This window comes from Salvelinus fontinalis, chromosome 28 (assembly GCF_029448725.1).
Source record: "Salvelinus fontinalis isolate EN_2023a chromosome 28, ASM2944872v1, whole genome shotgun sequence".
Classification (NCBI taxonomy): domain Eukaryota; kingdom Metazoa; phylum Chordata; class Actinopteri; order Salmoniformes; family Salmonidae; genus Salvelinus; species Salvelinus fontinalis.
In genome coordinates this window covers 15,410,651-15,430,037 of record NC_074692.1, presented here as the reverse complement: position 1 = coordinate 15,430,037, position 19,387 = coordinate 15,410,651, and the positions used below count along the sequence as shown (strand labels likewise).

The 19,387-nt window shown below is 43.1% G+C and overlaps 3 protein-coding genes across 3 annotated transcripts in view; 1 reads left to right on the top strand and 2 right to left on the bottom strand.

The window, feature by feature from the left end:
* Nucleotides 1–1,028: 1,028 nt before the first annotated feature.
* Nucleotides 1,029–3,955, bottom strand: LOC129826253 (transmembrane protein 127). The gene is made up of 3 exons (XM_055886780.1): nt 3,211–3,955; nt 2,939–3,103; nt 1,029–2,804 (listed from the first exon to the last, which is right to left on the bottom strand). The coding sequence occupies exons 1-3, from the start codon at nt 3,452–3,454 to the stop codon at nt 2,494–2,496; spliced, it is 720 nt and encodes a 239-aa protein (XP_055742755.1). The 5' UTR covers nt 3,455–3,955; the 3' UTR covers nt 1,029–2,493.
* Nucleotides 3,956–4,042: 87 nt separating this feature from the next.
* Nucleotides 4,043–6,477, top strand: LOC129826252 (probable cytosolic iron-sulfur protein assembly protein ciao1-A). Its single transcript, XM_055886779.1, has 7 exons — nt 4,043–4,521; nt 4,603–4,751; nt 4,845–4,956; nt 5,082–5,170; nt 5,329–5,521; nt 5,611–5,683; nt 5,765–6,477. Exons 1-7 carry the CDS (start codon nt 4,383–4,385, stop codon nt 5,997–5,999), a joined length of 990 nt encoding a protein of 329 aa, XP_055742754.1. The 5' UTR covers nt 4,043–4,382; the 3' UTR covers nt 6,000–6,477.
* A 238-nt stretch (nt 6,478–6,715) lies between these two features.
* The window catches only part of LOC129826251 (U5 small nuclear ribonucleoprotein 200 kDa helicase-like), a 28,194-nt gene continuing 15,522 nt past the window's right edge, over nt 6,716–19,387 (bottom strand). Inside the window, exons 30-44 of the mRNA XM_055886778.1 lie at nt 18,952–19,179; nt 18,624–18,815; nt 18,301–18,479; nt 18,020–18,171; nt 17,812–17,920; nt 17,586–17,694; nt 17,281–17,470; nt 14,724–14,888; nt 14,453–14,574; nt 14,150–14,293; nt 8,517–8,693; nt 8,236–8,396; nt 7,940–8,021; nt 7,738–7,830; nt 6,716–7,554 (exon numbers count right to left, since the gene is read on the bottom strand). Of these exons, the coding sequence (XP_055742753.1) occupies nt 7,405–7,554; nt 7,738–7,830; nt 7,940–8,021; nt 8,236–8,396; nt 8,517–8,693; nt 14,150–14,293; nt 14,453–14,574; nt 14,724–14,888; nt 17,281–17,470; nt 17,586–17,694; nt 17,812–17,920; nt 18,020–18,171; nt 18,301–18,479; nt 18,624–18,815; nt 18,952–19,179 (2,253 nt within the window). The 3' untranslated portion in view covers nt 6,716–7,404. The remainder of the gene's footprint in view (nt 7,555–7,737; nt 7,831–7,939; nt 8,022–8,235; nt 8,397–8,516; nt 8,694–14,149; nt 14,294–14,452; nt 14,575–14,723; nt 14,889–17,280; nt 17,471–17,585; nt 17,695–17,811; nt 17,921–18,019; nt 18,172–18,300; nt 18,480–18,623; nt 18,816–18,951; nt 19,180–19,387) is intronic.

Genomic DNA, 19,387 nt, shown 5'->3' with positions numbered 1-19,387 from the left:
TAGCAAAATTAAGGACGTTTAAAAAAATATATATATTCATAAATATTATCTTGCCAACCACTATATGAAGAAGTTTAAGAAAAACATGAATTCAAATTGTACCTTTTGTAATGACCTCCCAGAAACGGTGTTGCATCTTTTTTGGCATTGTATTCATGTAATGAATCTGTGGCAAGACTTCAGTAGATGTATAATCGAACACATTTATGAAGATTTTACACTTATGGAGAGATGTACTGCTTGGATTCTTTACCTACGATAGAAATAAGTTGAAACAATTTGATGTAATTAATTGTATTATTCTTTTGGCCAAATTTCATATTCACAAATGTAAATTTACAAACAAAACATCATATTTTCTTACCTTACAAAAAATAAATTGAACTGTAAGACCGCTGTTAGGCCCCGTGTGGCTCAGTTGGTAGAGCATGGCGCTTGCAACCAACGCCAGGGTTGTGGGTTCAATTCCCACGGGGGGCCAGTACAAAAAAAAAAAAAAAAAAGTATGAATGTATGTACTTGTAAGTCGCTCTGGATAAGAGCGTCTGCTAAATGACTTAAATGTAAATGTAAGACAACTATACTCTTCAAACAAAAAAAACGTAAGAATTATAAATGTGTGTGTATGTCCCTTTAAGGTCCATGTGTAATGTGATATTGTACCCCCCTAGCCCAATTGTCCTTTGTATATTCTTTATACACATATCTCACACTTGTGTTCTCCCATGTACCTTTTGTATTGATTTGTTAATAATAATTTAAAAGGGGGGTTTTAATCTTAGATGAATTCTGACTATTTTGAGGAAGTATTACTGGCTACAGCGTCTCAAAATGGGAAAACAGTACAATTACCACTTTTTTCTCGTTTTTAAACAAAGGACTTTTAAGGGAATATGCGAGCACACTCGTTCGGTTCTACTAGGCTAGGCGCTAACCGAACTGAAGCATGCCCCTTTAGTACCCTCGTGGAGCCGGGTACGAGCCTACATTTACAGTTCTTACATTGAAAGCAATTATCTAAAAGAAAATTGGACAATATCTTTTTTTATTTTGAATATGACCTGCTTTTGTATAAACAGTCCACAATACATGTTTACAGACTGATGAAAGTAAAGCAACAATGAGGGGAAAGGCTAAAATAAAAAACAATAGAGCAACAAATCACCTATGGTAAAACTATATTATTAATCACATTTATAAAAATAAAAAAAGTAAGCAGTACAGGGCTGAATCTGAACACAAGTTAAGATAGGTGTGTGTAAGATTCCATCCCAAATAATTACAATCAGATTCTCACTATTTTGAGGATCAAGGGGGAAGAACTCATGCACAGACAACATACAACTGTCACATAACTCAAGCCAAGTAATCACAAAGTACAATTAAGAGTTGTCAATCAGTTGTGTATATTTAAGTGAAATTACTTAATTTATGAAATTACCAATGCATTGTGGATTGATGATTCTACAATGACGTTCTACCCATTTTCCCCCATTGTTAAAATGAGAAAATAATGTTCCTCTAGTTGTCCAACATAGGAACATCTTGAATAATGTCCATTGCAAAATAATGAGACACTTCACATTTCTCATGGTTTTCCACCAATTACTTTCACAGCAATGAGTGCCTCAATCACTAGCCATAATCATGTAAAATAACTTTTTTTTCACTACCATGACAAACCAATCTTACAGAATATTGAAAACCTATTAATTTCCAAGTTCAAAACTGCAAGACTAAATAAAATGCAAAACAGTGCCTTTCATACACATAAAAAGAAAAAACACATTTACCACACCAAGGACAGGCAGTTATTAAATAATGGTCCATTTCAATTAAAAAATAAATGTCCACAATTCAGTGTCTGTGTAATCTTGGTGCCTTTTATTTGGTTTAACTGATAAAATGTCAAATAATATTCAAATGGCAGGCAAGTCACCAAGTTTTGGATGTTCGGTGGGTATTTAATGCTTCAAACCAAGGGCCAAATACTACTGACACACTGTCGAAACTCAAAACTTTTGTTCAAAACTTGACCTTTGTCAAGCCATGACTGTCATACACTGTCATATACCAAGTTGAGTCTCAACCCATATCTGATCATTCAATAACCAGGTGTAGACCCAAACCGCACAGTAGTGCATGAATTAACACCCCATATATTACCACTTTCTCTTGCTTTACATGTAAGGGTCAAGACCTTAATGCCATTTACATGCAAATTACTAAAAGCTTCAGTGGTGAAAATAAGATTCAAGTATTGAATCTCTGCCATCATAAAAGGAAGCTTTCATGCACTCAAGCACCCACAATCAAGAAATAAGTGTGTTCATTAGTGTGTTGATAAAGGAAAGGAGAGTAAGCTATTTGCAGAGAATATCCATTTGGTACAATTATTGGATCACATATCTGTATATGTGTTTGTTACGAGGCCAAAAGTGGTACTCATAGAGAAGCATGGATGTAAGAGAAAGAGGCGGCTGTCTGGCAACATTAAGGCATGTATGCAGGAGGCGGCTGGAACTGGTTGGCAATGTCATAATCAGCAGGATATGTTTCACTGCTCTCCTCCATCTCTGAGAGAAGCTCCAGAGCCTGCTCTTCCTCCTCTGTGGGGTAGTGGCGCAGCAGGTTGGCAGCGGTGGCCAGAATAGAGGCTCCACCAGCCCCCGCCACCAGGTAAAAGCTGATGGCAAAAGTGACGTAGATGAGGGATCCGTGGTACTTCTTGTGCTGCTGCTGTAGTGACAAGATGAGCTCTGAGGCCCAGTAGCAGAACCCGATCACTGTGGCACACTGCAGCACTGAAAACATACAAAATAACAGCAAGCAGGAAAATCATTTTTTGATTTCCATTGTTTCTACCTTGCCTTGCAATTGTTTTCACACTCTTTAGCTGAAAAGCTCATTCCCTCCCCCTTCCACCGCCCAAACATACCTGTGAGAATGTGTGCAAATGCGTATCTGCGGGTGATTTTGAGGGCAGGGTGCTTGGGCCCAAAGACATCCAACAGGAAAGCTGTCAGGCTGCACAGGATGCCCAGGAAGCAGAAGGCAGCAATGACCCTTATCAGTAAGATGGTCTGGGAGTTCACGCAGTAATCTTTAGGAGAAGTTCGTGATAGTTAACACAAACCACAGGTCTTGTAAACATGCCAACGTGATTTCACATTCGGTGCTCGAGCCAATGTTGACAATATCATTACTTACCCTCCATGAGTTTTGGGTCAATGTATCCCAGGACATCAGCCACTCCAAGCTCCTGCCTGGGACACGTCCCTCCATGAACTCGGACCCAAGCTGGTTCGGCCAATGCCGTACATAGAGCCGTGATGGAGAGTGCTCCGGGGAGGGCAGATGCCAGGCTTCGCTCTGGCTGCTTGGGTAGTGCGGTACCGCCTCTCCTTCGCCGGTTTCCAGGGACAGTGGCACCAGGTGGTGCATACATTGTCATTCAATTCCCGCTTTGTCTTCAACCAGGACTCAGTGCCTGATGTATATCTATGTTATGTCACTCAAAGGACGGACAGCTTTTGTTTTAACAATGCGCCCTTCCGCCTGTGAAATAATCAGCTCACCAAAACCGATAATGAAGGTCAACTAGTTACATTATTTGTAAAATAAATACGTTTTAACTGTTGGGTGTGATATGATAAATGACTAAGAAAATAGACCGATAATTTTCATTCTAACTAGCTAAGATCTCGAACTAGGCCTGTTAGCAGCAGAAGTTAGCTATCTAGTTCGTTTTAGACGTATAACGTTAGCTAGCTAAGTATACAATCCCAATTGAATCACTTCAAACAAAACAGTAACGTGAACTGGCATAATAAATACAACCTGATGATATGATACTTACAATCTCAACCGCGAACATCAGGATTTATACTAGCTCTCACGCTAAAAACAAAAACAAAAGGCAGGCAATTCGCTAGCTAGCTTCCTGTAAAATTGTTTCCTTCCTTGTTATTCATCACAGACCAAGGTACTTTTGTGGTTATTACCGCCATCTACTGGGTTATTGTGCAGCTACACACCAGAAACACGTGCAATGTTCACCCTGTACTCAGGGGGGCGGTAATGAGCCAGATGGACGTTAGATTGGCAGCCAGCAGTAACTAAGATACGAAGAGGAAGAAAAAGTAGGAAGTTGAGGTTGAGCGTTTTTGGATTTGGTTGGTAAATGTATTTACATATACCGGATAACAATATCGTATTTTAAGTGGATATTAGCTATCTTCATTGTTTATGTCTGTATGATATTTGCATTATCTTCTTGGGGATACGGTTTTGTTGGTATCATTCATAGCTACGACTAGTTTGGTGGCTGCACATTGTGCGTATCAGTTGCCAGTAACAGCAAGATAGCAAGCTTGTTAGCAATGAAGGACACTTTGGCCCTTCTACAGAAATTCAACGCGCATCCAGATTCCCGCTGTTGGTATGTTGCATGGAACCCCAATGGCACATTGCTGGCCTCGTGTGGTGGTGACCGGGCCATTCGGATATGGGGAAGGGAAGGTAAATATCCGAAATCCACTGTGTGAAATTAACCATATCAGAGGTGGAAAACAGAAAAAAATACCCCCTTTGTCTGTGTAGGTGACTCTTGGGAATGCAAGACAGTGCTCCAGGATGGACACCAGCGAGCTGTCAGAAAGGTGGCATGGTCCCCATGTGGAAACTACCTGGCCTCAGCCAGCTTTGATGCCACAACCTGCATCTGGAAGAAGAAGAATGATGACTTTGAGGTGAGTCGTCCACAGACAATTGACCAAATGCTTTGTGATGATGATAGTAAGATATGGCCCGTGAGAGCATCACACTGTTTATTTTTCTTTCAGTGCTTGACTGTGTTGGAAGGACATGAGAATGAGGTCAAATGTGTGGCCTGGGCCCCATCCGGTAACCTGCTGGCCACATGTAGTAGAGACAAGAGCGTCTGGATCTGGGAGGGTTAGTGCTGCATTAACATAGGAATACAATTCCTTGTATTTTTATCACATTACTTGTGTTCCACAAACATTCAGCTGTTGTGTATCTGTATGTAGTTTTGAACAGTCTCTCTCCATCTTTCTCAGTGGATGAGGAGGATGAGTATGAGTGTGTGAGCGTGGTGAACTCTCATACACAGGATGTCAAGCATGTTGTCTGGCACCCAACACAGGAGGTACTGCCTATTTCATACTGTTTCACTCTTTGTACTAAATAGCAGCATTATATAATCCTTTCACACCCCAACACTATTGCAAGGCTTCTCTGGACTAATCGTTTCAGTATTCTGCATTGTGTGTTTTTACCCACTGAAGTTAAATGTTCTCTACGCAGCTCCTGGCCTCGTGTAGCTACGACAACAATGTGTGTGTCTATAAAGAAGAGGATGATGACTGGGAGTGCAGGGCGACCTTGGAGGGTCACACCTCCACTGTCTGGGGTTTGACCTTTGACCCAAGTGGCCAGAGACTGGCCTCCTGCAGTGATGACCGTACTGTGAAGATCTGGAAAGAATGTCAGCCTGGAGGTGGGCAAGATGCTCTGTGAATGTGTGGATGATGTAAGGGAAAAGGAAGATAAATGCCCATTTAACACCTGATTGTTTTTTTACTGAAGGCACAGACACGGCTTGGAAATGTGTTTGCACCCTTTCAGGGTTTCATGGACGGACAGTGTATGATATTGCATGGTGAGCATCCTCTTTATATAAAACATATATATTGATAAATGCAGCCACAGATCCAATTTAGTACTTATTTGTTGTACTCAGGTGTCCGCTGACCGGTGCCCTGGCGACTGCATGTGGTGATGACGGAGTGCGTGTGTTTAAGGAGGATGAGACGGCTGACCCAGACCAGCCTGTTTTCTCCCTGTCTGCCCATGTACCCAAGGCCCACAGCCAGGATGTCAACTGTATCGCCTGGCACCCCAAGGAGGCTGGGCTCCTTGTCTCCTGCAGTGACAATGGGGAGATAGCAGTCTGGAACTACCAGTCTGCGGTCTGAGAAAATGTACAGTATGCTGGGCCAGTTAGGACTTCGACATCCAGTGTTTAACAGTGCTGAATTTACCTTGTACAATTGAGGGTGCTACCAGCACTAAAATAGTCATGTATTTTGTTTGTCTCTTGAAATTTCCTGTTATAACATTAGGTTTCTTGGTCTCATGTGATACTGATAAGACTCTTTCCTTCCTGTGCACTTGTTCTGTGCTTCATAAATTGTGGTTTCAAGGGTCCCAAATGTGTATTGTCATAATTATGTATTTGAAAAACAATACAATTTACACATATTCCAAAGGCATTTTGTAATATCAATAAAATAAAATTGTTATAGCTATTTAATCAAAGTTGAGTGGTTCGGCACGTTTGGATGTCTAGGACTGGTGCTAGCTAAAATTGTCCAGAAACGTTGTAAGGGAAAGAAAGCATTTAATTGTAAGCGATGATGGAATACCATTGCATTAAAAAAATTACAAATTGTTCGTAAGGATTATTGTCCTCATATTAAAAGGTAGACTCAGCTATATGACAAATGCACAAAGTAAAATGCATAGTAGGTAAATTTCGGTCCTTTGGCTACCACGAAAGAGCATGAAGCAAACCCATAGACACCGTGTGAGAGCGAAGTCTAACACCTCGTTCATCGCAATATCTGCAGTGCTACTTGTGGCAACGTCATTATGCTAGTCTACCTTTAAATTGACAGTCAAAGCAGTCAGGTCAATTTGGATTATTTATTGTTAAAAAAAAACTGCACAAGCATTTTACAAAAAAAAAACAGGTCAATCTATTAATCATGTTGTTGAAACAGTTATAGTAGACACATCTTTAATATTCAATGACTGTTCACTAAAATAGTATGCTTCTTTCATGTACAATTCAAACCTTGTGGTTGACATCGCTAAATAGGTACTATATACATTATTCTCGACTGATCCAAATTCAAAAACTACTGTAGACCTAGAAAAAGTTTAACACTACCTCAAGAGCATATAAAGGGGGGAAAAACGACTAGACGGTTTAGCAACAAAACCGACGCATGCAAAACTTTGGGGCAAAAAAGACAGGGTTGGCTAAGATTGTTGACATGTAATCTATATGAGCAATTGTCTCAAATAGTTAGTTGTTGGTTAGCTAATTATAGCCATATTAGCATAGACATAACACCTCAAAACAAGACATGGTATCAAGAACAAGATAAAACTAGCCACCTACAATTCCCCATATGGCAGCTACTTGTCATTGTTGCTAGCTATCCAGAATCACAACGCTGACTTCTGCCCCATTGAAGCGTGCACATCGTTTTTGTGACGTTCTCAGCTAACCCGTGTATGCCTTAACTAAAACAAAACCAACAATCCCTACTGATCCCAGTCTGGGGAGACTTCTCTCCTTCTATAGATCCCCGATTAGTCTGAGTCACTGTCTCCATCACTTTCTGCCTCCTTCACGTCCACACTGAACTTATACTCCTGATCACAGCCCATGTAGGCATCACTCATGAAGTACAGTGTGTAGTTGTGAATGCCCAGCACTGGTGCAACGAAGTCCAGCTTCACCTGCAGTGGGAGAAAGGGGCTCAGAGTGAGGCCAAGCACTGCTGACAGAGGGCATTCACTTTTAAGATTATTTGTCTACTTTCTTTTTACACCCACAAGCAACAATTTTGTCAAACATATGCAGTTGCCTGCAGGTATTCATTGGCTCCACAAGATCAGATTGATGTGTGGTATTTAACTGACCTTGGCCTTCTGCTGCAGTGTCAGCCTCTTGATGGAGATCAGGCTGTTGGATTTGGGGTCTCCAATCACCACCCACCAGCCCTCCTCACGTTTCTGGAACAATAACACAACAATCAAATGTTAAAAAGGGCCATTGTTGAGTTTGTGCTTTTTGAACAAATCAGTATGGGAGTTCTGACAAGCTGGTGGTGATGATAGGTACCTGGGGGAAGAGTGGGGCAATAACAGGCCCAGTCACCTCCTCTTCTCTCTCCAACTGGACCAGAACCAAAACTGGACCTCCACTGTGAACACAAAGATATGATCAGACACCTACTCAGTTTCTCTCTCATTCTCAATGTTCTATAGATTCACTGGGCAGTAGTAGTAACTAGTAAAAACATTATCAAACTCCTAAGCAAATTTACAGTTTCCTGTGGTACTGATCTCTTTATATTCAGTCAAGCTATTTCCCCACAAAGATTCCCCTATACCCCTAACAGCCCCCATTTAAATCACCTCTTGATATTCTCCTTCTCTGCCACCTCGTAGGACAGTTCAATGTTGGGGTAGCGGTTACAGAAGCGAGCCACGTCAGCTATCTGTGTGTCTGAGAGCTGCAGCAACCCACTACGATCCTCATCCTCCATCTCCATGATGTCAAAGATACTCTCCACACCCTGAGAAATACATCGAGAGATCAGCTTCAAGATCCACACCCGAGCAAGATGTTCATTGCTTGTCTGGTAAATTAAAGTGTTACAAATGGATAGAGTAACAGGCAGTAGTGGCTGTGTTACCTTGTCTGTGCAGCGTTTGATGTGCTCCAAGGTGAAGTAAGGCAGCTGTTTGAGGTAGGAGTCCTTGGACCACATGGCCTGGGTGACCATCTGGGCCAGCTCCATAGCAGCCAGCGCAGGGCTTAGCCAGCCGTTACTGGACAGCACATCTACACAGGCCTGGATCAGACGCACAGCCTGGACAAGACAGAACCATAAACAGATTTTAAACACTAGCATAACTCAAAATGACCCACTGCTCTCTCAGCAGTTTAACACTAGGTCATACCACAGTCTTAAGGTGTAAGCATGCTTCAGTTTGGCTGGCGCCTAGCCGATCCCAGCTAGCCGAATTGAACGAGTGTGCTTGCGTACTCCCGTAAAAGACCTTTGATTGAAAAACGAGAAAAAAAGCAGCAATAGTACTGTTTGACCATTTTGAGATCTCGTAGCCCAGAGTTACCCAACTGGTGGCCTATTTGGCCCCCCAAGTTTTCAAAAATGTTTATACAAATAATATATTTTTTGAGACGTATGTATAAAAACTGTAAAAACATCAGGAAATCAGCTTCAAATTATTTTACATTTGGGAAATCTGCTCCCAATTATTTAATTATTTCCACGCATAATAGAGACACGTGATCATATACAGATAGATGTAAGCAAGGTTTGAAATTATGTTTTAGTCAAATATTATATACAATACCAGTCAAAAGTTTAGACCCATCCACACATTCTTTTTCCATTTCAAGACATCAAAACAATGAAATAACATGGAATCATGTAGTAAACAAAAAAGTGTTAAATCAAAATATATTTTATATTTGAGATTCTTCAAAGTAGCCACCTTTTGCTTTGACAGCTTTGCACATTCTTGGCATTCTCTCAACCAGCTACCTGAGGTGGAATGCATTTCAATTAATAACAGGTGTGCCTTGTTAAAAGTTAATTTGTGGAATTTCTTTCCTTCTTAATGCGTTTGAGCCAATGAGTTGTGTTGTGACAATGTATGGGTAGTATACAGAAGATAGCCCTATTTGGTAAAAGACCAAGTCCATACTATGGCAAGAACAGCTCAAATAAGCAAAGAGAAATGACTTTAAGACATGGTCAGTCAATCTGGAAAATTAACTTCTTATGGCTGCAGGGGCAGTATTGAGTAGCTTGAATGAAAAGGTGCCCAGAGGTGCCCAGAGTAAACTGCCGGCTCCTCAGTCCCAGTTGCTAATATATGCATATTATTATTAGTATTGGACAGAAAACACTCTGAAGTTTCTAAAACTGTTTGAATGATGTCTGAGTATAACAGAACTCATATGGCAGGCAAAAACCCGAGAAAAAAATCCAACCAGGAAGTGGGAAATCTGAGGTGTGTAGGTTTTCAACTCATCGCCTATCGAATACACAGTGGGATATATATATATGGGTCAGTTTGCACTTCCTACGGCTTCCACTAGATGTCAACAGTCTTTAGAACCTTGTCTGATGCTTCTACTGTGAAGTGTGGCCGAAGGAGATGGGAATGAGTAAGGTCTGCCATGAGCTGACCATGCTCTGACCATGCGCGTTCACATGAGAGGGAGCTCTGTTCCATCGCACTTCTGGAGACAATGGAATTCTTCGGTTGGAACATTATTGAAGATTTATGTTAAAACATCCTAAAGATTGATTCAATACATCGTTTGACATGTGTCTACTGACTGTTATGGAACTTTTTGACATTTTGTCTGCTTTTAGTGAACGCGCTTTGTGACTTTGGATTTGTTTACCAAACATGCTAACAAAAGTAGCTATTTGGACATAAATGATGGACATTACCGAACAAAACAAACATTTATTGTGGAAGTGGGAGTCCTGGGAGTACATTTCGAAGAAGATCAGCAAAGGTAAGTGAAGATTTATAATGCTATTTATGACTTTTGTTGACTCCACAATTTGGCGGGTAACTGTATGGCTTCCTTTTGTGGCTGAACACTGTTCTCAGATTATTGAATATTGTGCTCTTGCCGTAAAGCTTTTTTGAAATCTGACACAGCGGTTGCATTAAGAACAAGTCTATCTTTAATTCTATGTAAAACATGTATCTTTCATCAAAGTTTATGATGAGTAATTCTGTTATTTGATGTGGCTCTCTGCAATTTCTCCGGATATTTTGGATGCATTTCTGAACATGGCGCCAATGTAAACTGAGGTTTTTGGATATAAATATGAACTTTATCGAACAAAACATATGTATTGTGTAACATGAAGTCCTATGAGTGTCATCTGATGAAGATCATCAAAGGTTAGTGATTCATTTTATCTCCATTTCTGCTTTTTGTGACTCCTGTCTTTGGCTGGAAAAATGACTGTGTTTTTCTGTGATCTAACAATCGTTTGTGGTGCTTTCGCTGTAAAGCCTTTTTGAAAATCGGACACTGTGGTGGGATTAACAAGAAGTGTATCTTTAAAATGGTGTGAAATGCTTGAGGAATTTAAATTATGAGATTTCTGTTTGAATTTGGCGCCCTGCACTTTCACTGGCTGTTGTCATATCGATCCCGTTAACGGGATTGCAGCCCTAAGAAGTTTAAGAACTTTTAAAGTTTCTTTAAGTGCAGTCGCAAAAACTATCACACACTATGATGAAACTGGCTCTCATGAGAACCACCACAGGAAAGGAAGACCCAGAGTTACCTCTGCTGCAGAGGATAAGTTCCTTAGTTACCAAATAAATGCTTTGAAGTTCAAGTAACAGACATCTCAACATCAACTGTTCAGAGGAGACTGCGTGAATCAGGCCTTCATGGTCGGATTGCTGCAAAGAAACCACTACTAAAGAACACCAATAATAATAAGAAACTTGCTTGGGCCATTAGACCGGTGGAAATCTGTCCTTTGGTCTGATGAGTCCAAATTTGAGATTTTTGGTTCCAACAACCATGTCTTTGTGAGATGCAGAGTAGGTGAACAGCTGATCTCCGCAAGTGTGAAGCATGAAGGTGGTTTGAGGCTGCTTTGCTGGTGACACTGTATTTTATTTATTTAGACTTCAAGGCACCCTTAACCAGTATGGCTACTGTACCACAGCATTCTGCAGCAATACGCTATCCCATCTGGTTTCCACTTAGTGGGACTATCATTTGTTTTTCAACAGGACAATGACCCAACACACCTCCAGGCTGTGTAAGGGCTATTTCACCAAGAAGGAGAGTGATGGAGTGCTGAATCAGATGACCTGGCCTCCACAATCACCCGACCTCAACACAATTGAGATGGTTTGGGATGAGTTGGACCGCAGAGTGAAGGAACAAGTGCTCAGCATATGTGGGAACTCCTTCAAGACTGTTGGAAAAGCATTCCTCACGAAGCTGGTTGAGAGAATGCCAAGATTCTGCAAAGCTGTCATCAAAGGGTGGCTACTTTGAAGAATCTCAAATACACTGCTCAAAAAAATAAAGGGAACACTTAAACAACACAATGTAACTCCAAGTCAATCACACTTCTGTGAAATCAAACTGTCCACTTAGGAAGCAACACTGATTGACAATAAATTTCACATGCTGTTGTGCAAATGGAATAGACAAAAGGTGGAAATTATAGGCAATTAGCAAGACACCCCCAAAAAAGGAGTGATTCTGCAGGTGGTGACCACAGACCACTTCTCAGTTCCTATGCTTCCTGGCTGATGTTTTGGTCACTTTTGAATGCTGGCGGTGCTCTCACTCTAGTGGTAGCATGAGACGGAGTCTACAACCCACACAAGTGGCTCAGGTAGTGCAGTTCATCCAGGATGGCACATCAATGCGAGCTGTGGCAAAAAGGTTTGCTGTGTCTGTCAGCGTAGTGTCCAGAGCATGGAGGCGCTACCAGGAGACAGGCCAGTACATCAGGAGACGTGGAGGAGGCCGTAGGAGGGCAACAACCCAGCAGCAGGACCGCTACCTCAGCCTTTGTGCAAGGAGGTGCACTGCCAGAGCCCTGCAAAATGACCTCCAACAGGCCACAAATGTGCATGTGTCAGCATATGGTCTCACAAGGGGTCTGAGAATCTCATCTCGGTACCTATTGGCAGTCAGGCTACCTCTGGCGAGCACATGGAGGGCTGTGCGGCCCCACAAAGAAATGTCACCCCACACCATGACTGACCCACCGCCAAACCGGTCATGCTGGAGGATGTTGCAGGCAGCAGAACGTTCTCCACGGCGTCTCCAGACTCTGTCACGTCTGTCACATGTGCTCATGTGCTCAGTGTGAACCTGCTTTCATCTGTGAAGAGCACAGGGCGCCAGTGGCGAATTTGCCAATCTTGGTGTTCTCTGGCAAATGCCAAACGTCCTGCACGGTGTTGGGCTGTAAGCACAACCCCCACCTGTGGACGTCGGGCCCTCATAACACCCTCATGGAGTCTGTTTCTGACCGTTTGAGCAGACACATGCACATTTGTGGCCTGCTGGAGGTCATTTTGCAGGGCGCTGGCAGTGCACCTCCTTGCACATAGGCGGAGGTAGCGGTCCTGCTGCTGGGTTGTTGCCCTCCTACGGCCTCCTCCACGTCTCCTGATGTACTGGCCTGTTTCCTGTTAGCGCCTCCATGCTCTGGACACTACGCTGACAGACACAGCAAACCTTTTTGCCACAGCTCGCATTGATGTGCCATCCTGGATGAACTGCACTACCTGAGCCACTTGTGTGGGTTGTAGACTCCGTCTCATGCTACCACTAGAGTGAGAGCACCGCCAGCATTCAAAAGTGACCAAAACATCAGCCAGGAAGCATAGGAACTGAGAAGTGGTCTGTGGTCACCACCTGCAGAATCACTCCTTTTTTGGGGGTGTCTTGCTAATTGCCTATAATTTCCACGTCTATTCCATTTGCACAACAGCATGTGAAATTTATTGTCAATCAGTGTTGCTTCCTAAGTGGACAGTTTGATTTCACAGAAGTGTGATTGACTTGGAGTTACATTGTGTTGTTTAAGTGTTCCCTTTATTTTTTTGAGCAGTGTATATTTTGATTTGTTTAACACTTTTTTGGTTACTACATGATTCCATGTGTTATTTCATAGTTGATGTATTCACTATTATTCTACAATGTAGAAAAAAATAAAAATAAAGAAAAAACCTTGAATGAGTAGGTGTTCCAAACCTTTGATTGGTACTGTATGTTTGGGCTTCTTGCAGTCAACAAAATATTTGTAAATATGTTCTGGCCCCCCAACCATCTGTTGAATCTAGTCGATGATCCCTGCCATAGCCAAAATACACTTCCTCAAAAGTCAAAGAACTCAAGAAATCTGTAATTAATTTACACATTTTTGCAGGCGAGATCTTAGTCAACAATTTTGCTTCTGACTAGGATGTTTGGTGCAATTTGGGAAAAATATGCATGAGGGCGAGTCGTCAGAGAAATTACAAATAAATTAATTGAAGAATCCCTACTGTTGACCAAATCGACGAACGAGGGGGCGTAGTTCTCGGCTTCCGACTTTGGCTTGCCTCTAGAAAAAAAGTTGTGCCCGAACAGCCGGAAAAACCCTTGCCCATGTCCAAAACGTCTCAAAATGTCATCATAATATATGTGGATTGCTCTACAGAGCCCATTTACCACAGCTAAGATTCCACCAGAGTATCTATCAATGTCTCATTCAGGGAGCTGTTAGCCATTCCTCCTCACCTTGCTGAGGATCTCCTCTGTGTCTGACTGCAGCTCAGCACTCAACTGCATCCTGGACAAGTGAGCCTGCAGCAGCAGATTGGTCTTCACGTGTGGGTCGTTGAACTTGGGGTTGTTCAGTTTGTGTGGCACCTTCTGGGCCAGCTGAAAATACCACATATACAACTTGATTAATGACAAGTGTTTCCAGATTAGTATTCGTGAGCAATTTCCATTTTTTCCACTTCTACATGGGTATTTGAGTGGGTTATGAGTCTGCTCATAATGCATATTATGATTATTGATGTGCATTAGTATGTTTACCTGTCTGAGCAGGTTGTCCTCATGGTGTCTGATGGGGATGTTCTTGTACTCCGCAGCATTGGAGATGATCTCAATCAATCCACGAATCTTGGTCTTGGCGTTCAGGGACATACTGAACAACTCTGATACAAACACAAATAAAATGTCAGTAACTCCAGAACTGTTGTACATAGCAACACGTTATATACTCAATGATGGTTCACAGTATAGGTGATGTGACTGATACAGCCATATTTCGTGACAGTGGGTTGTTGGTTGTGGTAGTTCTCACCGATGGTGGTGTAGTTGATATAGTAGTAGGCAGCGATCATGCCCAAGTTAAGAGGTGCCACGTCCATCTCATCCTCGATGCTGATGCACTTGGACTGCTCTAGATCATGCAGGGTGTTCTCCACCAGCTCTGACAGGTGGTCTGACAGGTGACGGTGAGACATGCCTGCAGGGGAGATGGAGAGCAGCAGTTTAACAGAAGACTACACATATACTGGTAACTGCCAAAATAAAACAAACACTTGGTAAATGAGGGATACAAAGTATAGTGAAAGCAGGTGGTTCCTGAGTTAATTAAGCCATTAACATCCCATCATGCTTTGGGCCATGTATACAAATGCTGGGCAGGATGACAATGCCCCGATCCACAGGGCACAAGTGGTCAAAATGGTTTGATGAGCATGAAAACGATGTACAGTCGTGGCCAAAAGTTGAGAATGACAAATATTAATTTCCACAAAGTTTTCTGCTTCAGTGTCTTCAGATATTTGTCAGATGTTACTATGGTATACTGAAGTATAATCACAAGCATTTCATAAGTGTCTGACTGCAGCTTACAATTGGCTCATTCATCCCCCTCCTCTCCCCTGTAACTATTCCCCAGGTAGTTGCTGCAAATGAGAACGTGTTCTCAGTCAACTTACCTGGTAAAATAACGGTAAAATAAATAAAAATAAAAAGTGTCAAAAGCTTTTATTGACAATTACATTAAGTTGATGCAAAAAGTCAATATTTGCAGCGTTGACCCTTCTTTTTCAAGACCTCTGCAATCCGCCCTGGCATGCTTTCAATAATTTCTGGGCCACATCCCGACTGATGGCATAATCAATGCTTGGAGTTTGTCAGAATTTGTGGGTTTTTGTTTGTCCACCCGCCTCTTGAGGATTGACCACAAGTTCTCAATGGGATTAAGGTCTGGGCAGTTTCCTGAAGTGGACGTGGAAAAAATGGAAATTGCTCACGAATACTAATCCGGAAACACTTGTCATTAATCAAGTTGTATATGTGGTGGACCCAAAATATCGATGTTTTGTTCCCCGAGCCACTTAGTTATCACTTTTGCCTTATAGCAAGGTGCGCCATCATGCTGGATAAGGCATTGTTTGTCACCAAGCTATTCCTGGATGGATGCTCTCGGAGGATGTGTTGGTACCATTCTTTATTCATGACTGTTCTTAGGCAAAACTGTGAGTGAGCCCACTCCCTTGGCTGAGAAGCAACCCCACACATGAATGGGCTCAGGATGCTTTACTGTTGGTGTGACACAGGACTGATGGTAGCGCTCACCTTGTCTTCTCCGGACAAGCTTTTTTCCGGATGCCCCCAAAAAAATCGGAAAGGGATTCAGAGAAAATGACTTCACCCCAGTCCTCAGCAGTCCAATCCCTGTACCTTTTGCAGAATATCAGTCTGTCCCTGATGTTTTTCCTGGAGAGAAGTGGCTTCTTTGCTGCCCTTCTTGAACACCAGGTCATCCTCCAAAAGTCTTTGCATCACTGTGCGTGCAGATGCACTCACACCTGCCTGCTGCCATTCCTGAGCAAGCTCTGTACTGGTGGTGCCCCGATCCCACAGCTGAATCAACTTTAGGAGACGGTCCTGGCGCTTGCTGCACTTTCTTGGGCGCCCTGAAGCCCTCTTCACAAGAATTGAACCGCTCTCCTTTAAGTTCTTGATGAGCCGATAAATGGTTGATTTAGGTGCAATCTTACTGGCAGCAATATCCTTGCCTGTGAAGCCCCTTTTGTGCAAAGCAATGATGACGGCACATGTTTCCTTGCAGGTAACCATGGTTGACAGAAGAAGAACAAGGATTCCAAGCACCACCCTCCTTTTGAAGCTTCCAGTCTGTTATTCGAACTCAATCAGCATGACAGAGTGATCTCCAGCCTTGTCCTCGCCAACACTCACACCTGTGCTAACAAGAGAATCACTGACATGATGTCAGCTGGTCCTTTTGTGCCAGGGCTGAAATGCGGCGGAAATGTTTTTTGGGGATTCAGTTCATTTGCATCGCAAAGAGGGACTTGGCAATTAATTGCAATTCATCTGATCACTCTTCATAACATTCTCGAGTATATGCAAATTGCCATCATACAAACTGAAGCAGCAGACTTTGTGAAAATTTATATTTGTGTCATTCTCAAAACTTTTGGCCACGACTGTAAACTAAATGGCCATTTCAGTCACCAGATCTCAACCCAACTGAACACTTATGGGAGATTCTGGAGCAGTGCCTGAGCTAGTTTTTACCACCACCATCAACAAAACACCAAATTATGGAATTTCTCATAGAAGAATGGTGTTGCATCTCTTCAATAGTTTCAGACACTTGTAGAATCTACGTCAACGTGCATTGAAGCTGTTCTGGCTTGTGGTGACCCAACACCCTATTAAGACACTTTATTTAGGTGTTTCCTTTATTTTGGCAGTTACCTGTATGTCTGGAAAATAAATCAACTTCAACTAAAAGGCATATAGTCTGAAAACCTGTATAGCCCATCTGTAAGAATGCCAACAGTAGAGAGCAGTCGCAGTGCTGTGAGTGTCTGTCTCACCCTGCAGGTTGTAGTAGTTGGGGTTCTGGGTCATGCGGCGGTACAGGAAGGTCCAGGTCAGGTAGTCCACTGCGTCCTGTTTGTTCTCCACCGTCTTGGTGACGATCTCAGCGTTGAAGTGGTCATGCATACAGTGGTCCAGGTGAGATTCCACCGGCAGGGGCTCATACAGGAACTTCTTGAAGAAATCCTACATTTGAGAAAAAGAGAGTGGGTTATAAACGACAGAATGATGGAGTACGAGAGATAGAGAGGGACTGAGTGAAAATGGAGAGGGCGAGTAAATGAGGATATTGCCAATGTACCTTTTTGGAACCCTGACACATGATGACACAGCGTCCCTCATCGTCCTGCAGGGGCCGGTTGGCCTTGCCCACCATCTGGAGCACATCGTAAATAGGGTAGTCCACGTAGCTGGGGACAGAGAGGACATGGTCACTAACACACACTCAACCTGAGGCAGGAGGAGGTTCTGACGGGTATAAATTAGGAAATGTAGTCATCACCAAAACCAGTGTCGTAGCTACTTACGCATGGATTTTGCCGTTGTAATACTGGGTGTCCATGATAACGACCAAGTGAGCAGAGATGTTGGTTCCCCAGCAGAGGGAGCGTGAAGCCACCACAACCTGGACTGCACCTGCAGATCGAGGACCAGACACAGCATGTCATTTAACAACCATAGCCCATAATTCCCCTAACTAGGCATCAGCAGGTCTAATGGAGTGGCCAGTTGTACCTGAGTTGAAGAGCTGCTCCACGATCCTGCGCTCTGTGGTGGACAGACCCTCGTGCAGGTAGCCCACCCCATTGGCCAACGTCTCCTTCAGGGTGCCGTCCGTCACCTTCTCCAGAAAGGGAGCCAGGTCCTTCTCCGTGCAGTGCAGGAACCTACAGGGAGACAGGGACATATGTTACTGCTTTGAGACCTCAGGTTACACCTATCATTACTGGATACCTATTAAGAGTTTTAACCCCGTGCACCCCTCAGAGATTAAAGGCTGAGGTTATGGGTCTGACCTCTGAGGGACCACGTCAGCAGCACAGAAGGTGAGGATGTCAATGGCGGTGAGGCGGGTCTGTCGGCGGGATGGGACGAACACCACGGCCGGTTTGGAGGGGGAGTGCTTCATGATGGCGTGGTACACTGGCTTGGCCATGGACAGCAGGCGAGTCTGGGTGTGACTCACATTGAAGCCCTGAGGAGAGACAGGCATTACAATGAGGTTCAATTGAGCAGATGATATTACCCAGCCAAACAATAACAGATTTTATGGCCAAATCCTTATTGGTGGCAGGTTGATGATGATAAAATGTTAAGACATTACAGTCATGGTTCAGACCTGGATGTGCAGCTCCAGAGGGACAGGCCTGACGTTAGGGTGGAAGTTGAAGGTTGCGGTGGTACTGCATCCCAGCCAGTGGGCCACGTCTTTGGCGTTGGACAGGGAGGAGCTGAGGGCCACGATGCGGATGGGACGCTCAATCTGAGATGAGATGTACCTCATCCTGGAGCAGATTACCTCCAACACAGGCTACAAGCAAGACAATGAGTGTGAATATCAATGTATTTTACTTCACATGCCAAACAAGTATTGTATAGTTTATATCTAATCAAAGCACTAGGCAGGTGGATATATAGGTTTTATCAGTTTGGATTCATGGCCTTACTCCATTCTCTCCTCCAATGAGGTGAGTCTCGTCCACGATGAAGAGGCTGACGTTCTGGACGTTCTTCCTCTGCTTCCAGCGGCGTGACAGGATGTCCCATTTGTCCGGGGTGCTGACGATGATGTCACCCTTGCCCAGCAGCTTCAGGTCAGTGCTGGTCTCTCCCGTCAGCAACACCACCTTCTTATTCAGAGCATCCTGGAACTTCTGGTGCCAGTCAACAAACACCTGGACACACACAGGAAGATATTAAACGGAGGTGTAAGGAATGGGTAAACAGTGTGAACAATTAGAAGTCAGATGAAAACAACATTATGTTAAAAAGGGGGGCAATGTGCAGTTCCTACATCCAAATTAATGATATGTACCCATTGATTCTTGAGGAATATAATTTCTAAATGCCTCACGAGCATAGTTTTACTGTCCTGCCCCATCA